The 17,737-nt window shown below is 37.6% G+C and overlaps 1 protein-coding gene across 1 annotated transcript in view; it reads right to left on the reverse strand.

Moving 5' to 3' along the window:
• The window catches only part of KIRREL3 (kirre like nephrin family adhesion molecule 3), a gene marked incomplete at its 3' end in the record, with an annotated part of 588,432 nt that overhangs the window by 243,022 nt on the left and 327,673 nt on the right, over positions 1 to 17,737 (reverse strand). The window contains exon 2 of the mRNA XM_083368619.1: positions 9,745 to 9,822. Within this exon, the coding sequence (XP_083224745.1) occupies positions 9,745 to 9,822 (78 nt within the window). The remainder of the gene's footprint in view (positions 1 to 9,744; positions 9,823 to 17,737) is intronic.

Below are 17,737 nucleotides of genomic sequence, written 5' to 3' on the forward strand. Positions count from 1 at the left end.
TTTTAGCCTCCAATCTCCTAATCATCTTTGTTGCTCTTCTCTGCATTGTAAGAGAATAAGGTATTTTACTGGACCTTAACATAACAAAATCATTGCCAATCTAGCAGAAGAAATTGTAAAAGAGTGGTGGACTCTTTATAAATATTTTTTTAAAGAAAAAAGAAAAAAAATACATATGCTGCATTGGTTTAGCAGAAATTCTCTGAAAGTTCTTTGCTGGATAATTTGGAGACTGTTCTGTTATCCCTTTTTCACCCCCACTTTCTGTCTTAAAAGAGATGCAGGTGATTATTTGAAAAAAAATGCATCCAGTGAAGCTTTAGAGATTAACGGGTTGAACGACACCTCTACAGTAACTACCCTTCCTATTTTTATTCCCTCCTGCCAGAAAATAAAGCTGGTGCAGATGTTTTGTTGTTTTGCCATCCCTGCCTTGAGCTGAACCTTTTTATTATTATTTTTTATTAAATTGCATCTTTAATCTCAGAGGGTTCAATCAAATCCACACAGTTGAACCCCAACTTTCAACTGCAAATCACAACCTTTTGCAACTGCAGGCCTGAAACTCTAATCAAATCTTGGCGGAGTCACATCGTGCTGCCACACATTCTGGGCTGAGAATATGCTTCATTCAGCAGAACATTTTATAAATGCATACTCTGAAGAACAGGCAAAATCAGGAAAAAAAAACAAAAACAAAATAATTTTAAAAAAGGAATAGAAACCTGCTTCTGCACCGGCTCTTCTGTACATTGGAAGGAATCGTTCAGAACTGATAATCTACTAGCTTGCTGAACAGGTGGCGGAGGAGAGGGTTTGTGCTTAATATCTCTTGCTAGACATTGTATGAGTGGCTGCCAAAAGCATGCCATAATTGCTAGCGTGTTAGCTGTTAACCAGTTAGTACAATGCTGGCAAGGAACCCAACTCAGGAGAGTGTGAACAAAGAGGAACAAACTGAGACCTCATCTAGCAAAGGTATGTTCGCAGAAATCAAGTACACCTCATAGTTTAATGAAAAGGAGTATTAGGGGTGATATGATAGCAGTGTTCCAATATTTCCAGGGGCTGCCACAAAGGAGAGGGAGTCAAGCTACTCTCCAAAGTGCCTGAGGGTAGGACAAGAAGCAACGGATGGAAACTAATCAAGGAGAGAAGCAACCTAGAACTAGGGAGAAATTTTCTGACAGTTAGAAAAAATAATCAGTGGAACGACTTGCCTCCAACGCTGGAGGTTGTTGAGAAGAGATTAGACAACCACTTGCCTGAAATAGTATAGGGTCTCCTTCCTAAACGGGGTCAGACTAAAAGACCTCCAAGGTGCCCTCCAACTCTGTTATTCTGTTATAGATTCCAGAAAAGGCTAGAGTTGTGCCCAGTTCTACTTGTTGGAAGTGATACATTTGACTAAAGGGGCATCATAACAGGCAGTCAAAGTACCCTTTTTATAATGAATGTTATCAGTTCCCTTTGTTCTGTAAGGTCTTCTGGGTAAATATGTCTAACAGATCAAATTTAGTTTAAGTATATAAATTCAGGTAGTCCTCAGCTTATGGGACAGGAATTTCCATCGCTAAATGATGTGGTCATGAAACACCACTGCATTGCTTAGCAAGGGCAATCCCTGCAGCCCTGGTTGCCGGTATAAACTGAATCCCACAGTTATTAGGTGAGACAATTTCCTGCTGGTTTCCCACAATCAGTGTCACTGGGGAAGCTGGAAGGAAGTTGTAAGTCCTGGGCCAGAAGGCTGCAAGTGGCTGCTGCTAGGTGAGGAAGGCAGCGAGGGGGAGTGCAGGGAAGTGGAAAAGATGTGGCAAGGCTTGGGGAAGGTGCAAAAGGATGCAAAGAAATCTGTGAGGGTACAGCAGGGGTCAGAAAGGGTGCACAAGGGGTGCATGAGGGGCATGGTAGGGTACACAACAGGTAACCTCAAAGAATGAATGAAGACTGTTGTTGTTAGCTGCAAAGTCATGTCCGACCCATCGCAACCCCATGTACAATGTTCCTCCAGGCCTTCCTGTCCTCTACCATCTTCTGGAGTCCATTGAAGCTCACGGGTTCAAAGAAGTGTTTGGTGTGTCCCTGTGAGTCTCCCAAAGGAAGCAGCTGCCCGAAGACTCCAAGGGCAGTTATTGTGATCATGAGAAATGCTTTGCAGGATGTCTCATTCAAATAGTTTCCACAGTCCTAATCCATATTTGTATTCTTGCATTTATTATCCACAGTACTTGGGGAAAAGAAAGGTTTATTTCTCCTAGAGCAATGGGAGAATTTCAATTTCAGTCTTTCCTTTTATGCTTCCTTCACTATAAAAATTAAGGTGTTTCAAAATACAGTATCTGGGGAAAAGTAAATGGGCACATGAAGAAATAATGATGCATTGATTATTCTGTATATGTGATTTGGTTACAGAGAGAACCTGTAATTACACCTGCAGATATAGACGGCTCTAGCCACCCACAAAAACATGCCCAGACATGTACTGTATGTACAGGATTGTCTGCAGAACTTCAAATGAACTGTAGGGATTGTTAAAAATGAAACTATTGCTCATACTATGCTCTTCTCCCTATATACAGCAATTTTACTGTAGATCAAATAATCTCAGATGGGTTTTAGAGAGACAGTTTGCAATCCTATATTCTAGAGGTCCCCAACCTTTTGGGCACCAGGGACTGGTTCCATGGAGAGAGGTTTTTCCGTGGACTGGAGGGGGCATGGTTTCATGTGCTGCCTGCATCTCACGTATGGGTCTTTGCTTATTTGTGTGGACCGGTTGCTGGCATGCCGCGGCCCAGTACTGGTCCGTGGACCGGTGGTTGGGGACCCCTCCTTCAATCACTGGAAACGAAGACCTATTTTAAAGCACTATATATAGTGTTGAAAGTTTTGATTTTAAATGAAAGTTGTATATTGAATCAAGGGTTTAGATCACCAGCAGCTAGCTGGCCTAGTCTAGGTTTGGAAATTAAGCAGGGCTAACCTTGTTAATACTTGGGTGGGAGCCTAGCAGAGAATACTAAGATTTTGAACTAGACTGAGAAGTTAAAAAGAAGCCTCAGAAGAAGGCAATACCACACAAATTGATGGCCAAGAAAATGACCTCAACTTATTCAGGAAAAAAAAATTATTTGGTTTGAAGGATATTCTTTGCTTTCATTCTTTCATTCATGCTGAATAAAAGAGTGATATTCACATTAACTGCTTGAATTAAGTGATGGTCCAAAGAAAAGATGGTACCCAAGACATCTTTATCCAGAAGAGGTGGCCTACAATATTGTCCCTTGGTCTTTTCAAAGCTGGCATCATGCCGGCTCTGAAAACAATAGGAAACTATTTCTGATGAGCTTTCTTATTGGATTTGATGTACATATTGATAACACTCACTTTTAAATGACACAAAAACACTTCTGTCAACGCAATAAAATATCTAGCTTCTTGTTGTTTTGTTTTACCAGTCAGGCAGCTAGCAAATACAAGGAGGTTTATTCAGCCCATGGTAGGCCACTACACTTAGGGTAGTAGATTGCAGTTTGTCTGTCCACAGATTCTGTTCATGTTTGATCTCCATCCTGGTAAATGGGACTTATCTTTGGGCAAAGCCATAGTTACCGCTGAGAAAATCCAATAGTTCTAAGAATCAATTCCCAAATGAAGAAATGGCACACTTATAGTGATTATCTCTCTATTTCTGAATGCTAACAAAGAGTCTGCAGGGTCTGATTAGGTAGGTTATTAGCAGAATGAAGACTGATGAAAGAAGATTGTGTCTAACACTACTTTACTTCAAGGCTACCATTACCCTATTCCTCTTCTGTTGAGACACAACTGTCACTGGTTTAATTTCCTCCTTGTATCTCACAGCCTTGAGCTACCTAGAGATCCTGGCCCAAGAAATAAATACTGACCTTTAATCGGGACACTCAGCTGGATTAGAAAGTAACTCTTGGCCACAATAATGAACTACCATTGTTCTAATCTCCGCTATTCATTGGAGGAACAAACTGTTCATCTGGAGAAATCCAATCAGCCTTAAAAGTACTGGACAAGGGACTGTCAAGAATGATTGTTAGACCACCTCACTGCATTAAACTGAAGAATGAAAGAAATAGGGGAAGGTTCAGGATTTCAGCAACCTGATCATCACCAGAAATTTTGAGACATGTCCCCCCCTCCCCCAATGGCTGCCAGAATGGTTATTAGATAATCACAAAATTCCTGTTTGGAAGAGAGAAAAAATGAGATGGTTCCCTGCTGCTCTTTTTACTTCCCATGATGTTACCGCCAAAGCTTACCTTTGCCTTTTTTCCAAGGCAAATACTTAGAAAAAAAAAACAATTAAATGCATCAGACCACCCTTTTCCTTATTGGAGAATGGCTTTGGCCCCTATCTTCGCTCTACAGATATTCCAGAAAATAAAAATGATGGGATGTCCTTGATGCTCTCTGTGCTTAGTTGTTTTCATATAGGTAACTCAATCTAGGTAAAATAATAATAATCATCATCATCATCATAACTGATGATGGGTAATGAATCATCTGCAAGAAAACAAGCAAGTTTAGAGAGCACCAAGGACCCCTCATTTCAACCCTGAGCTACAAATATTCTCCTTTATAAAAATGATGTTTGTCTTATAGCATATGTCTCTATGTCTGTCTCTGTCTCTATATCCATCTATCTATCTATCTATCTATCTATCTATCTATCTATCTATCTATCTATCTATCTATCTATCTACCCGCCCGTCCACCAATCCATCCATCCGTCCGTCCGTCCGTCCATCCGCCCGCCCACCTACCTACCTACCTATCTATCTATCTATCTATCTATCTATCTATCTATCTATCTATCTATCTATCTATCTATCTATCTATCTATCTATCTATGAAAATAAGCAGTGTCCTCCAAATGGCTCATGGTGGCCACGGTGCACAAGAAACCCCATTCAAATGGCCTTTATGCACAGTCTTACTGCCATCAAGGTCAATAACCTTCCATCTAATTTTGTGAGCCCACCAACATTGACATCCATATTTTGTTCATTCTTGAATGTGAATCCTTCATAATTAGGCATACGAGAAAAATGCAAGCAATAAGAGAAAAGTTGTGAATCTCTGTAACATGGGCCAATTTTTTTTACAGTATTTGCCTTCATGAAAGCTTATATAAAATATTTTGCTAGGTTAATTCAGCAGAACAAAATAGAGGTTCTGCCTCCTACTTTTTAAGGAACTGCAGCTTCTGATCAGCAGCCGCAGATGCTTTTTCATGCACCACTAATGATGATTGCATTAAATCATCCATAAAGCAAACTACATCTTTAGAACATTCTCAATTTCCAGAGCAAACAACAACTGGAGACCAACTGGAAGAAAAGCTAATGCATGGCTATGTTGGTTTTTAAAGTTAATATCATACCATGAAGGCCTTTTCAAAAGACGGGAAAAAGGGTCAATTCTTTCTTACAGTTGGCATGGGATTTTGAAATTTACTAAAAACTTGGTCTGCTGTTCTGTTTCATGAAAGTACTTTGAATACTGACAGAAGCTTTATGCAAAATCTGAATAAGACCTGGGAAAAATAAGTGATGCTAATGGAAATCCCCCCTCTGGGAGAATTCACTTGGCAGGTCATATAACAGCTGCATAAACAAAATGGCTGCCAGGTGCCTAAAGAAATTACATTTATTGTATAAAGATGAGATCTAAGATAAAGAACAGTAAAATAAGGACAGAATAATGAAGAAGTGCCATATTATTTCCCACTGGGAATCCTGTGTTTCAAAATGAGGAAGTTGGAGACATATCTTAAATATTTATTTTTAAGGTGGGAAATTACCAGGCATCCTGATGGTTTTAGGCTAGTTTTAAGAATTTTTTTAAAAAAAAAATAGTAGACTAAGGGGGAGAGAAAATCACTGTTGACAAGAGAAGCAAAACTGAAAAGTCAAACATGAATTTGAGTGGGTTTTTAATTTTACTAACAGAAATCTAAGTCTCATATCAGCTATGCTACATTTCAAAATATTGTTTGGAGGAACAGCAGCATGGAAAAAAGTGCAGATTTCCTCCAATGTGTACAAAAGTTTATATTTAGCTAAGGGTGGATATATAAAGCAAACATGCATACTACTATCTCTGTATGTTTGGGAAATTTTGGTATAAAAACAAATGAAAATGTATTGCACTTTGTTTTAAAATCTGCAGAAGGAACTGAAATTTGGATAGAACGAACTAATGTATGAATGTAAAAATCATGAGGATAGGGTATAGACTGATCTATTCATTACTAATCCCACCCAGTGACCTCAATTAAAGCTTTATTTTGATGATCTGATATGGAAATGTTCTATTAAGTTGGCCTTAACATCAACACAATATTCTTAGCGGTTTCAAATGTTCTATTTGCAACTCTGTTCATACTTTGGAGATATTGAAGAAAATTGCAACATTTGTTTGAGTAAGCCTGCTTCAAACTTTTCCTTCTCTTAGGCAACTGTCCATAATTTCACAGAGATTGTGGATTAAAAGACCTTTTGATCATTTGGGGCAGAGAAAACTAAGCAGTCATTTGATTTTCCTTTTTCCATATATGGTTGCTTTTGTTGAATCTGTGAACTTTTGATTTTTTTGGTTCTATTTCCAAAGGTGATATGCAGACCCAAATAGGCATACAATTGCTTTATCTCTAAAGATTCCTGTAGCTTAAATCCAGCGAAGCTGAAGCTCTCTGTATTCCAATTAACATACTGTCTGTTCCAACAGCCTGCTTCTGTTTTTATTTTGCTTTTTCAAATAGCTCTGACATGTTTTATGCAACTAATCAAAACAACATTTTCTGTGCAATTTTATACAGTATGTACACCATTACTCCCTTGTCTTGATTCTACAAGTAGCCTTCTATCCCAAGTTTGAAATTCTGTCGTGAAGATCTGGATCCCTTTAATTGTTCAGCTTAAAAGGCAAAACATCTTGGAAGGAACTACAGGGCCAATGAGATATGGCTCCTTCTGGACCATTCCCACCATTTAGGCATTTATAAGAATATAAGAATTTATAAGAGCCTTGGTGGAGCAGTGGGCTAATGCCTCCTTAAGTAACACCAGCTGCCTGCAATTAGTGCAGGTTCGAGTCCCACCAGGCTCAAGGTTGACTCAGCCTTCCATCCTTCCGAGGTAGGTAAAATGAGGACCCAGATTGTTGGGGGCAATAAGCTGACTTTGTAATAATGTCGCTTGGGGTGTGTGTGACAGCCCTAATAAGCAGGCATATACATAGAATGAAGGCTACTGCTAAGCTTGTAAGCCGCCCTGAGTCTTCGGAGAAGGGCGGGATATAAATGGAATTAAAAAAATAAAATAAAATTAAAAAAAACATTTCAATTCCCATGGGGAAAACTTTCTCAGAACCTGAAGCCCTGTTAATCAAACGTTCAGAGTGTGGACTAAGTTTCATAACTGCAATTCTACATAAGAAGTGTCTCTACTTACAGTATCCATGTGCATGCATGGACAACAGAAACAGCAATAATTACATGATGTGTGGGCAAAGCCGAGTTTGTCCAGTTCACAGCCCTTTGCTATACACATTTTCCCATTCACGTGAATAATATATCAGAAGGCCACCGGTTTTTATTTGAGCACATCATGCTGCAGTTAAAAAAACAAAACCAAACCTTAAATCTACTAATGAAAAGATTTCTATAAGTGAGGGGCAACCTGTTTGTTAAATATTGGGTCTCCTATTGCAAACATCTTTGGAGAAAGTTGCAAAGAATACTGTATATATATAATTTCCCCAAATGTTTGAATCGATTCATAATGCCAAGGGTGCTGCATCATTATATACAGGCCCCTAACTGTCAGGGTTCACATCAGGCTTAGCTGTCACTCCTGGTTTTCTGTGTACTTAGCCCTTTATTCGGGAATTGATTTACTTGGCCAAAACTTCTCAGACATGACTTAGCTATATTAGACTTTTTATTGCCAGCAAGAATGAAACTATATACACAATGACTTGCCCAGTGCAATACGCAGAAATCAAAGACTTTAGAATTATACTCTATGGCTTAAATTCTAGGATGTTTTGTTCCACCTTTTCTACTCAATAGGTACTTGGATGTTCCCTTAATGGCCTTAGGATGCACTGTTTCTAGTTCTATAATGTTTCTCTCTAGCCTTAAAACTGCTGGTACCTTCTTTGTCAGCAACATTTTTTTTACACCTTAGCAACTTTATGGCTGGATGAAGTACTACTGATAGATCAAAAGCAATGCTGGTATCAAGAAGAAGAGCTACTTTTAGCCCGCTGTGAATTTCTAAACTCAAGTAAGGGAGAAGCTTTAAAAACAATTTTTGAAGCAACCAGTTATTGCTGAGTTGTTTTTGAATTTTATGTATAATTTGTCTCTCTTCGTATTCCAGTGGAAATAATGAAATGAGGAGAAGACAGAATATTAACTTCTATGGACAAAGAAAAGCAATTAAGAGACCAGCCTCTGCCAATTTCTTATTTTAATAGCAAGCACATTAAATATTGGTAGCATGAGAAACTCTACCTATGCAATTTCATCCTTTAACTGGAAGCTGCTTTGATGATGTTTTGCATTGCAAATGTTTTTGATAGTTTAATTATTTCCATTCTCAGTTCCACCTACCTATTGCAAGACTAATCAAAGGTAGTGAGAGCTCAATAAGTTAAGGAAGTGATCAGCTGCATATTATTTAAAATACACGTAATAGGAACATAGACAACACTAATTTCAGTGTTGTCTTCAGCAGTCTCCATCAGTAAGTGTATCTTCATTTTATCACTGTGGTTTGGTTTCATGGGGACCAGTGACTTCTCTTCAGACAATGAATAAGTAGACTAAGAAAGCTACTTCTCTTGCCGTGATTGCTATTTGCACATTCACTGCCTCTGGTGAGCAAGCAAGCAGTACCAGATCATTAGATTCCATCACTGATTTGTCTTTGGATATGTTTCTGGGCAGATACCAAGTCATGAAGATGTCTGGTACCAGCTTATAAAAGTAGGAGATGAAAAGAAGACCTTTATTTACTCAGAATAGAGCTGGGAGGGACCTTGAAGGTCTTCTAGTCCAGCCCCCTGCTCAAGCAGGAGAACCTATACCATTTCAGACAAGTGGCTTCTCCCACAACTTCTGGAGGCAAGCTGTTCCACTGCTTAATTGTCCTCAGAATTAGGAAGTTTCTCCTTAATTCCAGGTTGCTTCTCTCTTTGGTCAGTTTCCAACCATTGTTTCTTGTCCTGCCTTCTGGTGCTTTGAAGAATAATTCGACCCCCTCTTCTTTGTGGCAGCCCCAGAAATACTGGAATACTGTTATCATGTCACCCTTACTCCTCCTTTTCTCAAGACTAGCCATACCCAAATCCTTAAACTATTCTTCATACGTTTTAGTTTCCAGGCCTTTAAACATCTTAGTTGATTAATAGGATTAATCATTTACAGGATTTTTTAAAAAAAATATTCTAATTTTAAATTCATATTAAATTCCATGTTTAATATGGAAGCTTCCTTTAGAGGGGAAGCTTCCCTATTAACGTGAAAGACTTCTTTGTAGGCATCTGGATCTGCCCAGAATAAAAATAATCTCCCAGGTGCTTGGAAGTGAAGACAATCCTGTCTTTTTCTTTCTTTGTAAAAATTTGGGAATAAAAGTAAAGCCATGGTAGTATAGAAAGGTGGAAAATACTTGGAAAGGAAGATGTTACACTAACCTTCAGTCATTCGCCGATATTTCTCTTTGTACATAAATCCAAAGACCAAATAACATCCTCTTCTTGGGAGACCGAGTTCTACAAAAGTCAAAGGAAAGGATAGATCAATTGGCAAAACGGTTAATTACAAACCGTGTTTACTTTAAATATATAGTGATACTATTCAATATAAGCAACTAGATCACAATGTCCTTGATTTTCAGAATATATATATATATATATATATATATACATGTATGTGTGTGTGTATATATGTGTGCGTGGTTCGAATCTCAGAAGGGTATGGCTGACTGATGAAAACTAATAAGTTTGAAATGCATATCAGTCTCCCTTAATTCTTTGTTAGCAATTTAAAAATATTTACACAAATATGAGCTGTCACCGGTGTGACTACTGCCTGTCGATGGCCTTCAGGATAGGCTAACACAGGAAATAAAGATTTGTCCCATGTTTGGGGCCTAGCAAGGTAATATATATATATATATATATATATATATATATATATATATATATATATATATATATATGTCAAATGTTAACTATTTAGATTACCTTGCTAGGCCCCAAACATGGGGCAAATCTTTATTTCCTGTTTTCAGCCTATCTTGAAGGCCATCGAACAGGCTGTAGTCACACTGGACAGTTCATATATTTGTGTAAATTACTAACAAAGAATTAAAGGGAAACTGAGATGCATTCCTGACTCTTTAGTCTTCATCAGTCAGCTATACCCTTCTGAGATTCGAACAATCAGCCCAGGTTCAAATCTCAGAAGGGTATAGCTGACTGATGAAGACTAAAGAGTCAGAAATGCATCTCAGTTTCCCTTTAATTCTTTGTTAGTAATTTACACAAATATATATATATATATATATATATATATATATATATATATATATATATATATATATATATGACAAATGCTTGTTAACTATTTTTAGATTACCTTGCTAGTGTATATATATATATATATATATACATATATATATATATATATATATATATATATATATATATATATATATATATATATATATATATATATATATATAATGTAAACATCAGATTTCCGAAGGCATGGGGTTATTTTGGGGGAGATATGTACAACTATTTTCACTGATAGATGAACCAATTAGCAGGACAAACACAGGAAAAATAGGCACTGCTCAAATTCTACACATATTCTATTTCTAAAGATCCTCTGCATGTATGCAGAGTTATTTCACACATGAAAACAAACTCATTTGTGTTTGGGATGGAGCCTATCACTGTAATACATCTCTGTCCCCAGGCAGTCAATGACTGTGTCTTGTTATTCTGACTTCAAAATGATTCATTTATTTAGTTTACCAGAGGGTGTGGACAATCCCAGTGGTATCTCCGGTTTTTAAATATTGAATGTGATATCTAAAGTGGAAATTAATTTATATCATCAATTTGAGCAGTGGTTAGCTGTCACAACCTCTTGAGCTAGAAATATTTATGAATTGGGGACTGTGACTCAAAATGTGAACGACTGAGTTAGCCTTTGGAACTGAAAACTGGGGAAATCCAGGTCTGTGTTATAAACTTGGTTTGCTTTCTTTTTAAAGAGCCTTGTTGTTGTTGTTAATTTTGAGAGGGGTAATTACTGAAAATCAGGGCTGATTGCAGTTTTTGTATTATTTTGCTAAGCCTATCATGCTACCCAATCTCTTTAAGAGGGTAGCTGGAAATGTGTGGATATCTTATTTCAAGCATGAATTCTCCCACCTCTTCTATCTGAAATGGGCACGGATTACTCTAAAAAAAGGTCTAGGTTTTATCAGTGGCTCTGCAACTCACATTCCCCAGCAGAAAGCCCTTTTCCTGCTCCAAAGGTTTACTCTGGAAGCCATGTTTACATCAAAGGGATGCTCGGTAAATCTCTGCCCTTCAACACATACAAGTAATGAGAGCTTTATAATCCCTTTCACTTAGCAGACTGTGTGATAAAATGGAACACGGAACCTGCACGGAAATATAAATCTGTCTTCAGGCTCTCTGCGTTTTTCAAAGCAAAATAGCTGGCCCGTAAAGTGGCTGAACGTCAAGGCCTGGTGAAGTCCCTGCCTTTGATCTTTTGCTTTCTTACCGAAGGTATCCGGACTATCAGTAAACAAGCAGAGAAATGGATTCAAGCATAGCTTTTCTAAAGGAAAGAGCAGATGTATTTGTGCGAGTGTGTGGGTATGTGGATCACCTTTCCTCCTAAACTCTGAGAGATATCTATATCTATATCTATATCTATATCTATATCTATATCTATATCTATATCTATATCTATATCTATATCTATATCTATATCTATCTATATCTATATCTATATCTATATCTATATCTATATCTATATCTATATCTATATCTATATCTATATCTATATCTATATCTATATCTATATCTATATCTATAAAAGGTAAAGGTAAAGGTCCCCCCGCACATGCGTGCTAGTCGTTTCTGACTCTAGGGGACGGTGCTCATCTCCGTTTCAAAGCCGAAGAGCCAGCACTTGTCCGAGGACGTCTCCGTGGTCATGTGGCCGGCATGACTAGACGCCAAAGGCACACAGAGCGCTGTTACCTTCCCACCATAGTGGTCCCTATTTTTCTAATTGCATTTTTACGTGCTTTCGAACTGCTAGGTTGGCAGAAGCTGGGACGAGTAACAGGCGCTCACTCTGTTATGCGGCACTCGGGATTCGACCCGCCAAACTGCCGACCTTCTGATCGACAAGCTCAGCGTCCTAACCCACTGAGCCACCGCGTCCCTCATCTATATCTATATCTATATCTATATCTATATCTATATCTATATCTATATCTATATCTATATCTATATCTATATCTATATCTATATCTATATCTATATCTATATCTATATAATCTTGTAGTGTGGAAAATCACCATGGAGTTTCCAATGAAATCTTCTTATACCAAGATGGAAAAAGGAAGGAACTTTGTCTCTGCCTGCTTAACAGAATAACAGAGTTGGAAGGGACCTTGGAGGTCTTCTAGTCCAACCCCCTGCTCAGGGATGAGATCCTATGCCATTCTGCACAAATGGCTGTCCAATCTCTTCTTGGAAACCTCCAGGGATAGAACAGCCACCACAACTTCTGAAGGCTAGCTCTTCTACTAATTAATTTTTTTTCTAAATTTCAGGAAGTTTCTCCTTAGTTCTAGGTTGGTTCTCTCCTTAATTAGTTTCCATCCGTTGCTTCCTGTCTTGCCTTTGTGTGCTTTGGAGATTAGGTTGACACCCCCCCCCCACTTCTTTGTGGCAGCCCCTGAGATATTGCAACACTGCTATCATGTCACCCCGATCCTTCTTTTCATAAGACTAGACATATATAGACATAGATTCTCAGGGATGACTCACACCCTGGACGTACCAACAGGCTGAAAAATAGCTTTTATCAGTGGGCTGTTAGGCTTTTAAATGGGACATAATCTCTGTGAACTTATGCAGAATTGACTTGGGAGGCTGGTGTGTAGTGTAGTTGGTCCACATGGTGTGGTAGGATGGAGGGTTTGTTGTCACTGTGTGTTGGGGGGAGAGAGCACGGGGGGGGGAGGCTCAGCTAATCTCAATGTAAACATGTTGTACTGTGACAATAAAGGTTTATTATTATTATTCGGTTCCTGCAACTGTTCTTCATATGTTTTAGCTTTTAGCTCGTTGTCCAGTTTAATAGGGTCAAAGTTTATTCATTTAATGTAGCCCCACTGATCAATTTTTTTTGAAGTTAATTTTCTTTGAGATACTTTTAAAGTTAATCTGTGCAGAGAAAGCTACTGCACCTCAGGACAGGTTGATTGCAATTTCCTCAATCCAACTTCTTAGCCAAGATCAACCTCTCTGTCACTCATCTGTGATGAATAGAGCCAATGGAGGGACATGAAAAATTAATTTTTAATTTCTATTAATCAGTGTAGATCAGTATTAATCCAATTCATTTTAACATTCTCACATTAGTAGGTAAGTGATGAATTTTTAACATGGAATTTTTTTAAGAACAAATGAAAAACTCTTTTTTTTCAAACAAAAAAAAGCAGTCACCTTTTTTACATTGCTTCTACTAAGCATTTAACTGCTATCATTGTTAAATAGTAGAGGTAAACAGACTACTGTTTGCATGCTAATTCATATGAAAGCAAGGATAGCAGTGATCTTTACTAAAAGGTAAAAGTTTTTCCCTATCCAATTGTTACCAACTCTAGAAGGTGTGGTGCTCATATCCATTTCTTGGTCGAGGGAGACAGTAATGTCTGAAGACACTTCCATGGTTATGTGGCTGGCATGACTATACCCGAAAGAAGCATGAAATGTTGTTACTTTCCCACCAAAGTGGTACCTATTAATCTACTCGCATTTGCATGCTTTTGAACTGCTCGGTGGGTAGGAGCTGGGGAAAGGAACAGGAACTCACCCCATTGCACAGTTCTCGTCTCAAAATCAGGCTGTCAGCTTTCAGCTGACAAACTCAGCATCTTTAATCACTAAGCCATCACACATACACCACCAATCCTTACTAAGCAATTAATAAACTACTATGGTATCAAAAGGTTATTTTAAAAAAATACCCCAATTAGCCTAACCTTATCAACCACACTAAATAATGACTTTGGAAATGAACAAATCAACCCCCTTTCACTTTAATTGTGAATTGTAATTGCATAATTATTATCATCTAGTTTTGCACAGCCCTGTTTGCTGCCGCTGACTATGCTGGTAATTATTAAAGTACACAAAAAAGAGGTCTATATCCAAAAAAGAGTCCCAGCATGTGATTCAAAGAGATACACACAGAATAAAATGCCTGGTCTCTATCGACTCCACATTGAAACCAACGGGTTGGTGAATTTTGCAAATTCCACATAGAGCTGAAAGTGTTTAATCTAGAAATCCAGATAAGAGCAGTTGCCCTTATATTTGTTTATGTTATATTGTTTGCATTAATCAGTATCAATGAAGAAGGTTAGGGGGCACCCAAAAAGAGTTTTCCCCTTAAGTATCATACTTTTCCACACTCAGTTTTGCTTTTCAGCACCGGGTCTTAGTATCTTGTCAGTTAAGACATGAAAAAACCAAAGGATTTATTTATTTTATTTATTTTATTTTAATCCCATTTATATCCCGCCCTTCTCCGAAGACTCAGGGCAGCTTACAATTTAAAGCACAAATCAATGTGCTTAGCAATAGCCTTCATTCTATGTATATGCCTGCTTATTAGGGCTTTCGCCCCCCCCCCAAGCGGCAATATTACAAAGTCAGCTTAATTGCCCCCAACAATCTGGGTCCTCATTTTACCTACCTCGGAAGGATGGAAGGCTGAGTCAACCTTGAGCCTGGTGGGACTCGAACCTGCACTAATTGCAGGCAGCTGGTGTTACTTAAGGAGGCATTAGCCCACTGCTCCACCAAGGCTCAAAGGATGCTCTCCTGGTCCATGCTTACGACCGCGACTTGCAACCACAGTTCAGCCTCAAATCTATCTTGCTAAGCGAGGAAGCTGCAACAGTCCTAAGTGTGAAAAACGATCACAAGTCTGTTTTTTCAGGACCATTGTAACTTCAAGCGGTCATTAAATGAACTTTTGAAAGTCAAGGAGTACCTGTAGTTGGCTTTAATCTAGCCTAGTTAGGGACCTTCTCATAAACTCTTCTTTGGAACTGAGGATGGTAGGATTAAAAATCAGCATCTCCTTTTCTACTAAGAATTGTTCCAGAACAAACAAATAAAATATATCGCAATTGTTAGGATATATGCGGATGGCCGTGAGGACGTATTTGGCTCAACAGTAGAAAATAGACACTTTGCCAGCAGTGCTAAGACTCGGAAAGCAAATTTGGAGAATATGCAGCAAAGGCAAAATTAGCAGCATACACTGAGAACAGAAACTTGACTAAACATGGGCAAGAAAGGATCCTTTATATAGTCAAGTGTCACACAACAAGGAATATTCCGACACTTACCATATCCTTTTCAAGGGGAAATTATTGATGTAAAGATAGTAATTAGAAACAATTTCAATGTTTATAATTATATTGAGGCAATCATCAGCTGCATACAATGTGAGGGAATTTAAAATTATGTAGTTTCCCAATATGTTTTTACTGATTTTTTCCTTCTTTTTCCTTCCCCCCCCAGTCTTCCTTTGATTACATAAATACAATGGCAATATCAGTATTAAAATCATGCTTTATATCTAGTTATTTCTTGATGACACAATGAACTTTGTGCTATATATTTAATTAATATCAAATTGTATCATTACAAACTACTTATATTTTGTGCTTTATCCACTATGTATCTATCTTCTTTTTAATGAAACTATTTATTCTATTTTATTAAATGTTTTAATAAATAAATTTATTCTTTTTTTAAAAAAGAATCTGACATATCCTGCCTACAAAGTAAATATTACACAACGGTGCTGGTATACAAATAATCCTCCCTCCCTCCTTTTCTTTCTTTCTTTCTTTCTTTCTTTCTTTCTTTCTTTCTTTCTTTCTTTCTTTCTTTCTTTCTTTCTTTCTCTGTCTTTCTCTCTCTCTCTCTCTTTCTTTCTTTCTTTCTTTCTTTCTTTCTTTCTTTCTTTCTTTCTTTCTTTCTTTCTTTCTTTCTTTCTTTCTTTCTTTCCATAGCCCATTAGGTTCTGTAAGTGTCATAGAGGGTTTAATTATGGGATGTAGCAGTAAAAATGCTACAGTGAAGGGGTAGTAGAGGTTTATTATCATCATCATCATAATTTCTACTGTTGCGCAGCTGTATCCCATCAGGAATGACAATAAATGTTTAATAGCCCATAATACCTGTTTTAATAATTTTTGAGAGTTCCTTCCTGTTTAATTGCAAGTTTATTAAAAAAAAAACCAAGAAACTTTATAATTGTTGTAAAGACATAATTGCAAATCCAACACTTACTTAATATTGAGTTAATTATATTGCACCTAAATGTTCTTTCCCAGACATATTAAATATCAATTATTATTTTTACTATGTATTTGTTTTAATTAACTATGCTATTATATACCAATTAAATTACTTGAAGGAAACTTAGAAATAAGGTTCTTTTTTATTAAAGAAAATAAACCATTCTTTATATTGAAATAAATCACACTTATACATTATCCCGATTTTCCCCTCATTTTAAAGTGGTGGTAATAATAATGCACATTTGTACAATCCCTGCTGTATTCAAAAAGGAAGTCTGAATACTTCTTTGTTGGGTGATGTCAGTTGCCTTGGAAAGCTGGAAACTAAATTTCATCCCAAACTTTGAAAATGCTTCTGTACGTTGCTGCCTGCATAAAACAGAGGACACCTATTTTTATTATTTTCAGTTCATCATCAAGACCTGGTAACCTAGATTCCATTTGTCTACAAGCCTAAATGTGTGTGTGTGTGTGTGTGTGTGTGTATAAATATAAAACTGGAGATGAGGAGGGATGGCTAGAGATATATGACAAATTTGTCCAAGGCCCCTTCTAAGCTAGACATATTCTTGCAGGAAGTAATCATAGCTGATAATGTACTTATAGATGATGAATTTGATGATGGCAATGACGATGATCATGATCACGATGACAATGATGATTTGGGTCTAAGCCAGAAGCTATCACTATAGTTCTGGCTATGTATCCCCTAGAAGGTGCATAAAATCGAATTTGTTTTGGTGATCTACTGCTGTGCCAATGATTTCCATCCGACATACTCTTCAAAAAGTTGAAGAGAAGGTCAAAGTTGGACTTGGGGCAAATTGTTTAAAAAGCCGACAATTTGGGCAGGGCTTTGGGGCCCAATTTTAGGAGATTTTCATCAGATCAAGCTCTTCAGAGTGGGCTTATTAAATAGAAGTGATGGGTTTGTGCATGGCTCATCTTCAAGCCGAAGGTGCTATCTAGATGTACTTGAGCCTCATGTAGTCCTGAGATGGAAAATCTTGAGCTCCATTTATGGTAGAATGGGTTGG

Source organism: Vipera ursinii (genome assembly GCF_947247035.1).
Source record: "Vipera ursinii genome assembly, chromosome: 8".
In the NCBI taxonomy this organism is placed as follows: domain Eukaryota; kingdom Metazoa; phylum Chordata; class Lepidosauria; order Squamata; family Viperidae; genus Vipera; species Vipera ursinii.